At 42.0% G+C, this 12,614-nt stretch overlaps 4 protein-coding genes across 4 annotated transcripts; all 4 read left to right on the top strand.

Annotated features, from left to right (window-relative positions):
* Positions 1-197: 197 nt before the first annotated feature.
* On the top strand, positions 198-4,773 carry BEWA_027280 (hypothetical protein; the record flags this gene model as incomplete). The annotated part of the gene is made up of 3 exons (XM_004829488.1): positions 198-1,122; positions 1,366-3,405; positions 3,752-4,773. The coding sequence occupies 3 exons, from the start codon at positions 198-200 to the stop codon at positions 4,771-4,773; spliced, it is 3,987 nt and encodes a 1,328-aa protein (XP_004829545.1).
* A 930-nt stretch (positions 4,774-5,703) lies between these two features.
* Positions 5,704-7,716, top strand: BEWA_027270 (hypothetical protein; the record flags this gene model as incomplete). Its single annotated transcript, XM_004829487.1, has 1 exon — positions 5,704-7,716. The coding sequence occupies one exon, from the start codon at positions 5,704-5,706 to the stop codon at positions 7,714-7,716; it is 2,013 nt and encodes a 670-aa protein (XP_004829544.1).
* Positions 7,717-7,911: 195 nt separating this feature from the next.
* On the top strand, positions 7,912-10,443 carry BEWA_027260 (hypothetical protein; the record flags this gene model as incomplete). Its single annotated transcript, XM_004829486.1, has 1 exon — positions 7,912-10,443. The coding sequence occupies one exon, from the start codon at positions 7,912-7,914 to the stop codon at positions 10,441-10,443; it is 2,532 nt and encodes an 843-aa protein (XP_004829543.1).
* A 1,335-nt stretch (positions 10,444-11,778) lies between these two features.
* On the top strand, positions 11,779-12,595 carry BEWA_027250 (hypothetical protein; the record flags this gene model as incomplete). The annotated part of the gene is made up of 2 exons (XM_004829485.1): positions 11,779-11,806; positions 11,982-12,595. 2 exons carry the CDS (start codon positions 11,779-11,781, stop codon positions 12,593-12,595), a joined length of 642 nt encoding a protein of 213 aa, XP_004829542.1.
* Positions 12,596-12,614: the final 19 nt, after the last annotated feature.

Below are 12,614 nucleotides of genomic sequence, written 5' to 3'. Positions count from 1 at the left end.
TCCTAGAGGCCGCTCTGTCGGTCTTGGTCCCTCGTTCTTCGGGAGATAGTACCATTGCATCCAATACAACGATTGTGGTCATTCCACCAGGCTTCATTCGCTCGCATACCTCCATGCACACCCTGGGTGTCCTTGCCAACTCCCTACGGCTATCCGGCGTCCCATTCCTCACAATCATCATTTTTTGCAAAAATAAAATGGACGAAAGCGTCTACCGTCGCGTTAGATCTCAGAACGTGGACCAATTTTCGTCTCCTGGCAATCCTTCCACTCAGGCAGGTCGTGCGCCAGGGCATTTTAGCGCTCAGTCGTCCTCTCACTCGCAAACGAACGTCCCTCCTACGATTAACCTCAAGACTTTGAAAAATGCATCCCTGAGCTGCGCGAAAAACTTGACCAACAAGCTCAAAAACCTCTCAAACGCCTCAACTTCACGAATTCCTCGGGGTGGACATGGAGGAAACGCCTACGGTAGCTCTCAAGGGAATTCATACGGCTCATCTCACCAAGATGGACGTTACGGTCAGGCAGAGGGAAATGCAACTCACTACAGTGCAAATCCGAATTCACTAAAGAGCATTGCGACTAGACTGGCGTCATCAACTGAGAGTATAATGACTCACAGGGAACTAGTGGCAGTGATTGAGCGACTTCTAACATGGTCAGAAGGACCTATGCAGGTATCTCTAGAAAAGGACCGGTACGGAGCACCAACGAGAGAGTCCATCAACAACTTTTCTATCATCAACTCATTTCTACTGGAAAAGACGTTGGCCTACGTTACTGGAAGAAGAGACTGCTGCGTGTTTATCATAAAGTTTATCACCTGGAGAATGAGGACTACGAAGCATCCTGAAGAAATTATACTCTCGTTGGAACTCATTAATGCATGCGTAGAGCGAATGGGACCATACTTTTTGGCTCTCATGACAAAGCCTTGCATGCGCACATTTCGCAAAATCTTGTTCATGACAACGCTCAAGCACTCCCTGGCCTCGGGGATGAAGAAGCAAATTACCAAGCTGCTGGGAAAGAATACATTTGTACATCCAGGAGTGTCCACCGATGTAAGGATCCATATTTTCAAAGCCAAGACGTTGTATATGATCCAATTGTGGTATGGTAAGTTTTTAATACATGAAAGAGTGAACACTATGGGAATGGAATACTAGGGAATCTCCAGTGCTGAGATGTATTTAGTTACCAAAGGGAACATTACATCACTGTGAGCTAGTTGTGAGAGAGGATGAATATATGGATGAGGAGTAGATAGGAGACTACTCATGGATCTCAGAGTTTTTAAAGGCAGTACTCCCTGAACATGGAGGATGACTGGTGTGCTGACGTTGAATTTAAAATGTAAAGGGCCAAAATGTGGTTGCGATAAGATTCCACAATACCTTGGTATAACTGCCAAGAAGGATCCTAGTCCACTATCCATTACAGGTTTTGTTGCCTATACCCATTCCAGTAAAAATTCATTTACCCTCAAGGGAACTTTGGATGGAAATGAGAAGCTTGGAGATGGAGAAGATATCACAAATGTTACCAAGGTATCAATTTATTACTGGGACGGGGATGAAAATGAAAAGAATGCAAAACCTCTCATCCTAGAAGTTAAGAAGGATGGTCAAATTCAACAAGAGTACTACATTAAGTATGAAAGCGATGAACGAGAATTAGGAGATAAGGGTGACACTACTGTTTGGAAGCATCAGGGACATTCTGGAGATATATCGCTGCAAGATATACTTGATGACCGCAATTGTGCTATAAATAAACGTGTTCCACTAGATATTGAGAACCCAAACAAGTATCTAAACTTTAGTTCTGATCGTTCAAAGGGTGTAAAGATAAAGCTCACTTCTTTGCAACGTCTTAATGGGAGTGAATACGTGGTTACCACTTACAAGATTTCTGATCCTAATCTGAAACTATCTAGAGTAGAACATGAAAATAAGAAGATTGGTGAGATCGTGGTTCCTGAGAATACATTGGATGGAATCCGACTGTACTCATCTTCAGGCATTTCCGAAAGGCTTCCTATTGCGCTCGAGCTTAAGTCAACTGGTGGAGGGGATGCCAAATGGTATTATAGCAAAAGTCCAGACGGTAAAGGTTGGAACAATGTTAATGGAAATACAAGTGGCTTTTATGATGATAAAGAGTTTTCCATCGGTAAGCCTACCGAGGAACTTACCAATAAACTAGATGAGATTGTCTGCTCAAATTACAACTCAGTTACTATTGATATATCCTATAGTAATTCTATGAGTCATACTAAGAGCAAGGAGAAGGGAGATGAAAAGTATTGTTGTAGTGTATGTGGTAATAAGAAAGTCGCCGTGGAGGAAATAGAAGTTAAGGATAAAAAACATATGGGTTCTACAAAAATATACAAACACTCCATTGAAGGTGGTGGATTAAAGCTTGGTGGTATTAAGTTCTATCTCAGAGATGACGTATATAAAAAGAACAGGAAACGTATAACATCTGGCACACTACGACTACCTGCTGACGGACCAATTGATGTATATGCATTTTATTGCGGAGATAATCCAGTTATTATATATCTACATTACAGAAATAATCCTAAAAATTCAAGATGGTATAGAAAAGAAAAAAGCAAAAATGCTGATAATAAGCCATGGAGAAAGACAGGTCAACTAAGTAGCATCAAGTCAAGACATCTGGATAAAGAAGGACTCAGTTGTGGAAATTGGAATAAGCTCGTGGATGAACTTCGGAAACGAAAATGTAGCCAACTGCAAAACTGTACAAATTCTGACGAATCTTCACAGGATAGTAGAGAACAATTATCCACAGCCGATGAAGAAGGAGGCGAAGAAAATGAGGATTCTGATGATGAAATGACAGAACCTGTGAAAAATATCGGAACATATGGAGCTAGCGCGCTTGGTGCCATAACATCTTCAGTCCTAGAGGAATTTGTAGAAAAAGCACTTCCACAAGTTGTTAAAGTGACAAAGGATGTCATAGATTCTAAAGCTTTTAAGACTGAATATTTCAAGGCTAATCATAGTAATCAGCTCTCTAAAGACTTAGCAACCATTGGAGAAGCGGGATCCGTTGTGGTTGGAGAGTTGGGGAAACAGAGTAAAAAGATTTTTGACGTAACAGAAAAGGCTGTTGGTATAGTTAGTAGTGCTATCAAAACTGTCACCGGATTGCCCTCTGCTAAACCTGAAGCTCCTGAATCTCAAACTACTCTTGCTGCCAAAGTTACTGCTCCTACTTCTATTCCTAATCCTTCTCAACCTACTCCTAAACAATCTCCTGGAGGATCTTCTCCTGCTCCTGCTGCTCCTAAAAAACCTACTTCTACTTTGGCCAAGGTTGGGTATGGGTCTGCTTCAGTTCTGGGAGGTGGAGGAGCTGTAGGAGGTACAGGTTATGCAGGATGGTACTTCTGGTACAATTACTTCTTTGACCCTCTGGTACGCTTAATATGATGAGTCTCTTGGGAAGTCTACAGAGATCCTTGGGTTAGACAGATTTAGGAGTCTATGGAGATACTAGTTTGATACTAGCTTGGGTACTGACTAGTTGATCTAATGGAGTAATACTATGGATGTAGAACTGGAAAGATTAGTGCTATCTTTATGGACCATTATACTCATCCTCCATTCGGTAACACAACTATTCACTGGATGGAAACTCGGTATTGAAATTCCCTTTTACTCATTTCATTCACATTTCTTTACCTTTGCATTAATATACAAATTTACAGAAACATTCTTGTTGGACCAGGGTGTATTCCCGGTATTTTTCGAAGGTTATAAAGATTTAAGGGAACGGGGCGTTCGTTTTCCTGCCATTGACCCTGCGGACAAGTCGCGCATAAATACATCAATCCAGGTTCCTCGTCCTTACGTTACGACTGGTGGAACTACACTCCCGCTTTCACCGGATGAACTTGACAAACTCTTGAAAATTGTTAGCAACATCGATAACCTAAAACCAGGTCCAGAATTCGATCGTTGCATCACTTATCTCCGCGCAACAAAGAATAAGATCGTGGACAGTATTAGCATTTTGACTGAGGAGTGCGCTCGTTCCAACTCAGATACCGAAGCTCGCTTATTGGATAAAATGCTTACATTGAATGACGCAATCGGTACGCACCTCAAGGTCGCTGCCTATACAGTAGGTGGTAGCACTCCTCAAGGTTATACTGCGGGCAGTACCAGTGCTCAGGGCTTTGATAATGACCCATTTAGGGGAACGATTTACGACGAGGGAAATAACTTTGACAAGGATCTTGCGTTTGAAGATGGTTCAGACAAGGCAGGTGATTTATTGAATTTGGATTCCGAGGAGTCGGAGGCTGACGATGGCTTTGGTGACGCTATCGAAAAGTTTAACGAGGACAGTAGCAGGGATCTGTTTGCAGATTTCGACTTTGGGGATACCAAGAGCAGTTCATTTGGCGCGAAATCAAGCAGCCAAGTGGACACCAAGAAGAAGAACTACTTTGACGACCTGCTCCAGATCGACCTGTTTAGTACCAGCGAAGCTTCTTCAAGCACCGCTAGGACCCTTGTCAAGGACGAACCGAGCAGGTCTTCCACTGGAAGAAATGCTCCAGCTGTCTGGGCAGAGCACGAAGAGGATGAGGAAGAAGAAGAAGTACACGCACCAACTTCCGAACGCGAAAAGGACGAAGGAACGAAAAAGACGCTAAATGAGATGGTTTCCGAGTTTGATACCCTGGATTTAGACTTTGGTCACATGTCAGTCACCGGTTTCTAGGCGTCTTGCTAGCGCGTACTCGAACCCCAGTCGAGGAGCGGACCGCGCCTCCAGCCACTTATTTTTTCTTGTACTTTATATTTTTAGTTTTAACCCTGTATTTATAGTGAATAATTTTGTCTAGCGGCCCAGATTCGCGAAAGATGACGACGCCAGAGATCGAGGATATGCTGGGACGCTTTTTCGGCTTCCCAAAGGGCTCAAACGAGTTTGACCTCCCCTCGTTCCTAGGAGGCGTAGGAGTAGGCGCTGGAGCCAGTCTCATACTGACCAAAGCTATCAGATCAGCCTTTATACTCGGATCCAGCGGACTCTTGGTTGCAACGGTAAGTTAAATGTGAATGGAGCGTAGCGGAATGAATGCGAACTACTAGCGGAGCTAGGAGGAGCCTGAGCGACTATTCGACCATAGGGAGGATGAGGAGCTCTTCTTATCAGTAGGATTAAGATCATTACTGGAGTGAGAACAGGTGACCTACCGACGTCAAAGACTAGGTAGTAGATCACTATGGAATGAGGGTAGCGAATGGGCGACCAGCGGGAGCTTAAAGAAGAGTGATAAAGATTCTATGGGCGAAGTGAATAGAGGAACTTCTGCATTCACGAGGCTTGGCAAAGGAATGAGTTTGCCATGCTTAGATAACTGTCTACTCTATTCCACAACTGTTTAGTATGAACACTCGTTGGCTTCTTTAGTAACCAGAGGAAGTATCACCCACTCATTCCAGCAACTCTACACTCCGTCTATGAAATCTTGAGGATATGAGAGCTACTCGACAGCATGCATCTTGAAATGGTGAATACTGGAGCATTAAAGTCTCGAGTAGAGAATGAAGGGATCTCTTTAATTTATGACCAAGGATAATGTAGTATATCATGGATCCGGATGGAATACTGAGTGTAGTATAATGTAGTATAAAATGGTATACTATGGGTGTATCTGCCAAATGCAAAGATTGGCTCAAGAAAGCGGCTTTGTTCTTTGCTGGACTGGGTCACCTTCAGCCTATGCTACTGGCAGCTACTAACTCTGACTACTTGCTTGACAGGTTCCTTCTAGAGAAGCGTTGTTCCAGTGAGTATGTTTCCAGGATGATTACCTCACTCATCTTCATAGAGATCTCGGCAACTATTCTCATGGGTACTTTTGGGGTGTTGTTGGGGTTATATAAATTCATACCTGAGGAGAAGGAAGAAGATTTTAGAGGTTACTTGAGTTGTGTCATCCAATGGATCCTCCTCTTTGGGCATGCACAGATAGTCAGAGCTTTTACATCGGGTGGAGAAAAGGGAGACATTCAATGGTTCTACTATTCTTTGCTATTTCAACACTTTTTTACTTGTATCATAGGTGCAGGTATTGGATTTATAGATGTGGACAGGGCACTTTGGTACCTCATGAATATTCCTGTATTACCTGTCATCATCTTCTTCTACCAGATGTGGATTCACATGTGGGCTCGTAAGAAAGGTCTGGTTAATATAGGGTATATGGTAGTTGAGAACCAGATACGGTTGGGTGTTATCAATTCGTGTATAACAACACTACTATGGACCATAGCCTATTCTGGGTTGCTTGAAGCAGAAGATGAAGGAGTAACCATTAAGCTCTCAGAAAACAAAAAGGCAAAAAATGGAGGCCCTCATACATATCAAGGAAGTACTATCGGAGGTGGTAGGACCATTACTGTCACAAGAACTCCTGAACAATCTAACTTCTTCAAGTACACCCATGAGAACAGTAGTTGGTGGAGTGAAAATATACGATTCACAGTAAAGGAAGTAAAACATGGTAATACTCCACTAATACTACACCCATGCATAAATGGGCCAGTGGATGAAGTTGCGGTATACTATGAGGGTGCTTGTAGTACGGAAAATCCCCTCCTAATTTGCGTAAGATCTGACAACTCTTATGGTTATTACTGCAAGGGAAATGTCACCTACTGCAAGAGTCTTGGTCACGTCTCCAATTCTCATGATAACTGTTGGTACAGATACAAGAATGGAGATAGACGCAGTAAAATAGAACCTGAAAGTGGTACTGATCAAGGACTAGGTAACCTGCTTGAACAACTTAAGTGTAAACCGCACCAACTTACCAGTAAGAACTTCTCTAGTGTTGCTACTGCCGATCTTCAGAATCTCCAATCTGATCATAAAAACTATGACTACCGGAAGATCTTATGGGATCCTTGTACTTGGTATCCATCTCCGACTTGTATGCCACTTATTATGCATGGTTTAGCAGTTGGAGCTATGGGTTCAATTTATCCTCATTTGGTTCCAAAGACTTTGGTTTCTGCTAAACATGCTCGTATATTTGACATCCTCAGTATGTTTTTGGCAGCAATTGTTCAGATTTTGAATCTCATATTTTTTGAGTATAAGAGCCCTGCTTTTGCCAACAGACCTTGGGAAGGTGAAGACAAATGGTACCTTACTTGGCTTTTTTATGTACCCTATCTACTATCATTTCTATTAATCATCTTTAACATTCACTATCCTGGCTGGAGAATCTGTTGTTACATTAGAAGTCACACTTGGTTTGCATTTCTCATTATGCTTTCTGTTAGTTTTATCAATGACATTTTCCTGGCAGTGGGAAGGGGTGGTATCATGGACCAGAGAAGTGGTAATAAGGGAATTGATGGTAGGTATTTGAAGAATGATCATTCTCTCTTTAACAAGATGGCTCCGTTTATGGCCCTCTCTTTTATACCATTCTGGTTGACGACATCTCCAATGATAAAGAGTTATGCTCGTAGTGTTGATCAATACTTGTCTGATAAGGATAGAGATTCTTGGCCTACTTCACGTTATGGGTTTTGGAGTCTGTCAGTCAGTCAGTCATCCAGTAGACTCTTTAAGAGGCTCTTATGGAGTATAACGACCATGGCGACTGGAAGGAGCCTATACAGTAGAGTATGTCTGCTCCGCTAGAGACTCTCTCATGGACTGATGTAGTCCACGGGATAGTACCATACTCCATAGTGATCACCCGGTGAGCTAGTTGTGAAGGAGGATGAATGTATGGATGAGTAGGGAGTAGTTAAGAGAATGTGCTCCCTTTGGTCGCATTGAGACTCTCATGGATCTCAGAGTTTTGAAAGACAATACTCTCTATGAACATGGAGGATGAATAATAGATGGCTCCGGTTAGAGCTGGATAAATTATGTGGTAGTTCAGAATGTAGATGTAAGAAAAAACTACATAACCTTGGTATTGCTACCAGTAAGGTGGAAAATGATCCTGTAGGAGGCTATGATAAGCACATTCATAAGGGGGAAAATGGTACCTTTACTCTAAAAAGCGTTCGGTATAATGGAGAATGGATTTTTAATATAGATCTAGAAAATGTTTCCGGTGTTACTGAAATTTCAGTATACTATGGTGGAGAGAAACGTGACATACCGTTTATCATAGAAATTAATAACGGCGGAAAACCTCAACACTTCCTAAATACAAACCCAGATCACAGTAGAAAGTATGCACATACCACTTGGGAGAAGGATAAGAGTTTTTTTGACCCTTCGCAGTTGTCAGATAAACTAGATGAACTAAGCTGTCTATCCACCGGATCAATATCACTTGACATCTACCGGAGAAAACTTAGAAGTTATTGTATCTCGAGTAAGGTTGGATTCGAAGGTACATTTTTTACGGATGAAACTGATTTTTATGAGTTCAAACAATTTACCAATGGACAACCTTTCAGGGTACCTTACCTTAGGTACAACGGCAAAGATCTTCCAATACAAATGCCTCGGGAAGATATTAAGGAAGTTAGTACCTTTTACTGGAAACATAATTTTGGAAAACCACTCATTGTGAAGGTAAATAAACAGAGTGGAGAGACTGAATATCACTTCAAGGATGGTAGAAGTGGGTGGACTAAAAAAAGGGTCCAAGACTTAAACTCCACTGTTCTTGAGAGTAACTGTCTGCGTAATAAGGCTACTACAATTAATCTATCACGGAATAATGGTAAATATTGTTGCACAGAAAACTGCAAATATAAGAGAATCAATGTAATAACGCAACGTAACACATACCCCGGTTTTATTGGATATGAACACAAAGCTGTTAATGATCCATTCACGATTGGTAAGATTGTCAATAATTATGGAACAATGCAAAAAGGTATTAAATATCCCATTGAAAACGTACTTGAAGTGACTGTGTATTATCAAACGACTTGTCCAAAGGAACCGCTGTGTATGTACATCAAGTATAAGGTAGACAAAGATTATTCAGAAGATATGTGGTACGGTAGAATAACTCAGAATGGATGGAGTCCCATTACTAGCGATTTAGGAAATGAAGATGAAATTAACAAGGTATTTAGAGATAAATTTAAGACAGTATCTAGAGTTCTCACAACTTCCTGTCGTATTGAAGACCTTCCCGAAGATACTACTGTTCTATTCCCAAAAGATATGAGAGATAAACCATTAGACTCTCCGGAAAATACTCTTAATAAACTTGTTAATGAAGCTAATGAAAATGATATTGGTTTTTTTAAACCAAAAGGACCTGAAGATGATGAAAGGAAACCAATAGGTCAAGGATCACAGATTCCAAATAGATTGTATCAGCTTAGGAAAACCCCCAAACCGATTCCTTTAACTCCTAATAAAATAATTCCTATGGTAAATAAAGTTGTAGAGGAGGTTAAACAAGAAATAGAGGCTCAAAAGATTCAGGATACTCGAGAAGTATCTGAATCTGTTGTTAAAACTGCTGCTAGTTATGCACGATACGGATCAGGCCTTGTCACTATAGCTGGTATGCATACTGTAAAGACTGTTATTGGTCTAGCTGAGGACACTCTTAAACTGGCTGCCAATATTCTTGCTACGGCTACTGTTAATAGTGTCGTTGGTTCTCCTGGAGAACAAGCTGGTCTTACTGGATCTAGAACTGTTCCTGGTAAAGGAGATGTTGGTACTGAGGGTGTTAGTAAAACTGATAAAGAAGCTAAAGTTTATGGTCGTACTCTTCTTACCGCTTCTGAACCTGAAGATGCTCAATCTAGAATCCTTAAAGTCTCTGATAGAGACGTTCAAGAAACTGAAAAGGACGTTTCTGCCAGCTCTGGACCACCGGTAGTACCAGGTTTACTAGCAGGTGGACTATCATCAACAATTTTTAGAGGAGCTTTAGTAAAAGAAGGAGGAAGAAGAACAATGAGAACAGTAGCTGTTCCAATAAGACGTTCAGTTTCACCAAGAACACCTTCAGCAGTAGAAACACCAGGCTTCACTAATGCTAACTCTACTAGAGGTGATCTTGGAGAACAATACTCTGATCCTACTGCTCCCTCATTTAGCTCAGATATTACCAATAATCAAGATAATTCTCATCAAGATGGACCTGAAGTAGGCTTTGCTTCTGGTCTAACTGGTAATGAATCGGCTGACTCTGCTACTTCTCCTGATCCTCTTCTTCCTGCTGATACTACTTCTACTAATGGTGCTTCTAAAGAAACTCCTCTTCCCAATCCTGCTCCTAATTGTAATACTTCTCCTTTTACTGAAATTCTTGCTGGCAGCTCTGTACTAGCTGGATATGCCTTCTCTGGTACCATTGCCGGAGCTGCCGCAACTTTTTTCGGAGGATGGAGACTTTATAAACATACCTACCTCTCAACCATAGATACCGACTAGGAAAATGCCATTAATCCATTCTCTCACTCCCTTACTTCGCTCAGCTACTGCATAAACCATGTGGAAACATTACTACCTTTATCATTTTCTATATCCATCCCACATACATGCCATGTCTTCATAAAAACATTTAGGTCCTAAACGGTCACGGTTATGTTGTAATCCCAAAGGAGCTTTCATCTCGCATGGTTTCAGTGTGGAATACACTTTCTGCTTTCATCAAGGAGAATCTTCACGAAAGGCTCGCGTTTTTGAAGGAATACATTGACGCAAAGGACAATCGTGTAACCTCGGCCACCGTAGGTTCACTAACTGGTCTTACCCTTGGTATGCTCATATTTTAATTCTTGTACATTTTGTCTATATCCTACTGATTCTTTTCCTCCAAGTTTGCTAGGAATATTCCCGCTAGTGGCGTTTACGGAATAAGTACAGGAGTGGCAAAATGGATGCCATTCTCTGCGCGAGAAACCCCTCCTTTTGTGACTTAGACGAGTTCTTATGCCTTATTATGGTCAGGAATGAGTGGATGAATACAAAGGCCTCCATAAACGGCAAGATTGATGCCTACAATTCTACAACGTGGTGCTTGAGAATATCGCAATACTTTCATGTACTTTTTTGTTATTCAGCCGCACTCACTATTCTCCGACTCGTTATGCAGAAAACTGCTCCACTTACCCTCAGAATATACCCGAAATTTGTGCATGCACTTTTGCTCTCAGCCACATAACTCTTTGGGGTGTACTCTCTTGTTCTCGGTCTCAGGGTATAATAAATGGCAGCTTTCGTGGCTTTTGCTTCGCTAACGCTCATAACGCTCCTGCCGTTCAGACGGGTAATTTCAATAAACCCTTATCAGGAAAGGGTAGAAGTGGACCTGGATATAGCGGAGCAAAGGCAAAAGAGGATTGGGGTATTTCCATCTACGAGATACCCAGGAGGAACGAATTATACCATTAGCCATTATTGCAGACATACTCACATTATCGGTTCAGTCAAAGATGGTGGTAAGTTAATGCGATGTCCGTAGCATAATACGAACTAGTAGCGGAGCTAGGTGGAGCCAGAGCGACTATCCGAATGAAGGGTGGATAGGAGTGACGGCTAAATGCCAAGCATTGAGTTGTCTATCATGCAACAATAGCGAGACGGTCATTGCGTATTCGCAATGTCCCAAGGAACGAGGGGTTGGAACATTCATCACCAATGAATGAGCTCCATTGTCTCTGCAGAGATGGACGGGATTCCATACTCTGTATACTTTCAGTCCTTTTCTACTTGCTAAGCTCATATACTCGCCATCATTCCTATCCTTCCTCTGGTCAGATAGTCATGATCTACTCCCTAGTCTTCGACGTCGGTAGGTCATTCTTCCTTCCGTTGTACTCCAGTAATGACCTTAATCCTACTGGACAGAAGAGCTCCCTTATGGTCGCTCTGGACCCTCATTCTTCGGGACTCCGTCTAACGACGGTGTTCGCTATTCCATAGCTCACATTATACTCGTTTCACTCGTACACATCACATTCATTTAGGGACATTGATAGACTCAGTTGATCAGGAATCAATGAGTAAATACGTTTTGACACTACCTGGCCCTGACAACTCCATGTTTGTGCGCATCTCAAATCGATACAGAAGACGACTCGGTGGTTTTACAAGTAAAATCAGGGAGTTTATACGGAAACCAGGTCGTAGATCCTATGAGAGAGTCGAAAAGAGGTACATAGACCTTGAAATTCTGGCACAAGCAGCCCATGAATACATCAAAGTAGAACTTTTTATACCACGAGAAGATGACCCTGGAGAGGGAACGAGCAGTCAGGCTGAAGGTACAGTTTTAGGGAGTAGAATTTGGGAAGACGGTGGAACTGGCCCACGATTCCTTTCAACGCTCTACAGCATAAAGACTGAAATGCTCCCATACTTTTCAATCGGCGTGATCAAATATGGTGGATACATTTTGGAAGACGATACCGAGAACCTATTGGAAAAGGATGTGCTCTGGGAAGGCAGAGCCGGTGCTCCGAGAATTACTGTTACTGCTCTCTACAGCGATGGAATCGAGACAAAAACGATCCACTGGTTTAAATACGGAACATGGTACTCTTACAGGGAGAGAGTATCACAATGCAAGGTTATGAGATAGGGAATGCATCACTATGGAA

Source organism: Theileria equi, chromosome 1 (genome assembly GCF_000342415.1).
Source record: "Theileria equi strain WA chromosome 1, complete sequence".
NCBI classification, from domain to species: domain Eukaryota; phylum Apicomplexa; class Aconoidasida; order Piroplasmida; family Theileriidae; genus Theileria; species Theileria equi.
Note: the sequence above shows the minus strand (reverse complement) of the source record. Positions and strands in the feature narration are given on the sequence as shown.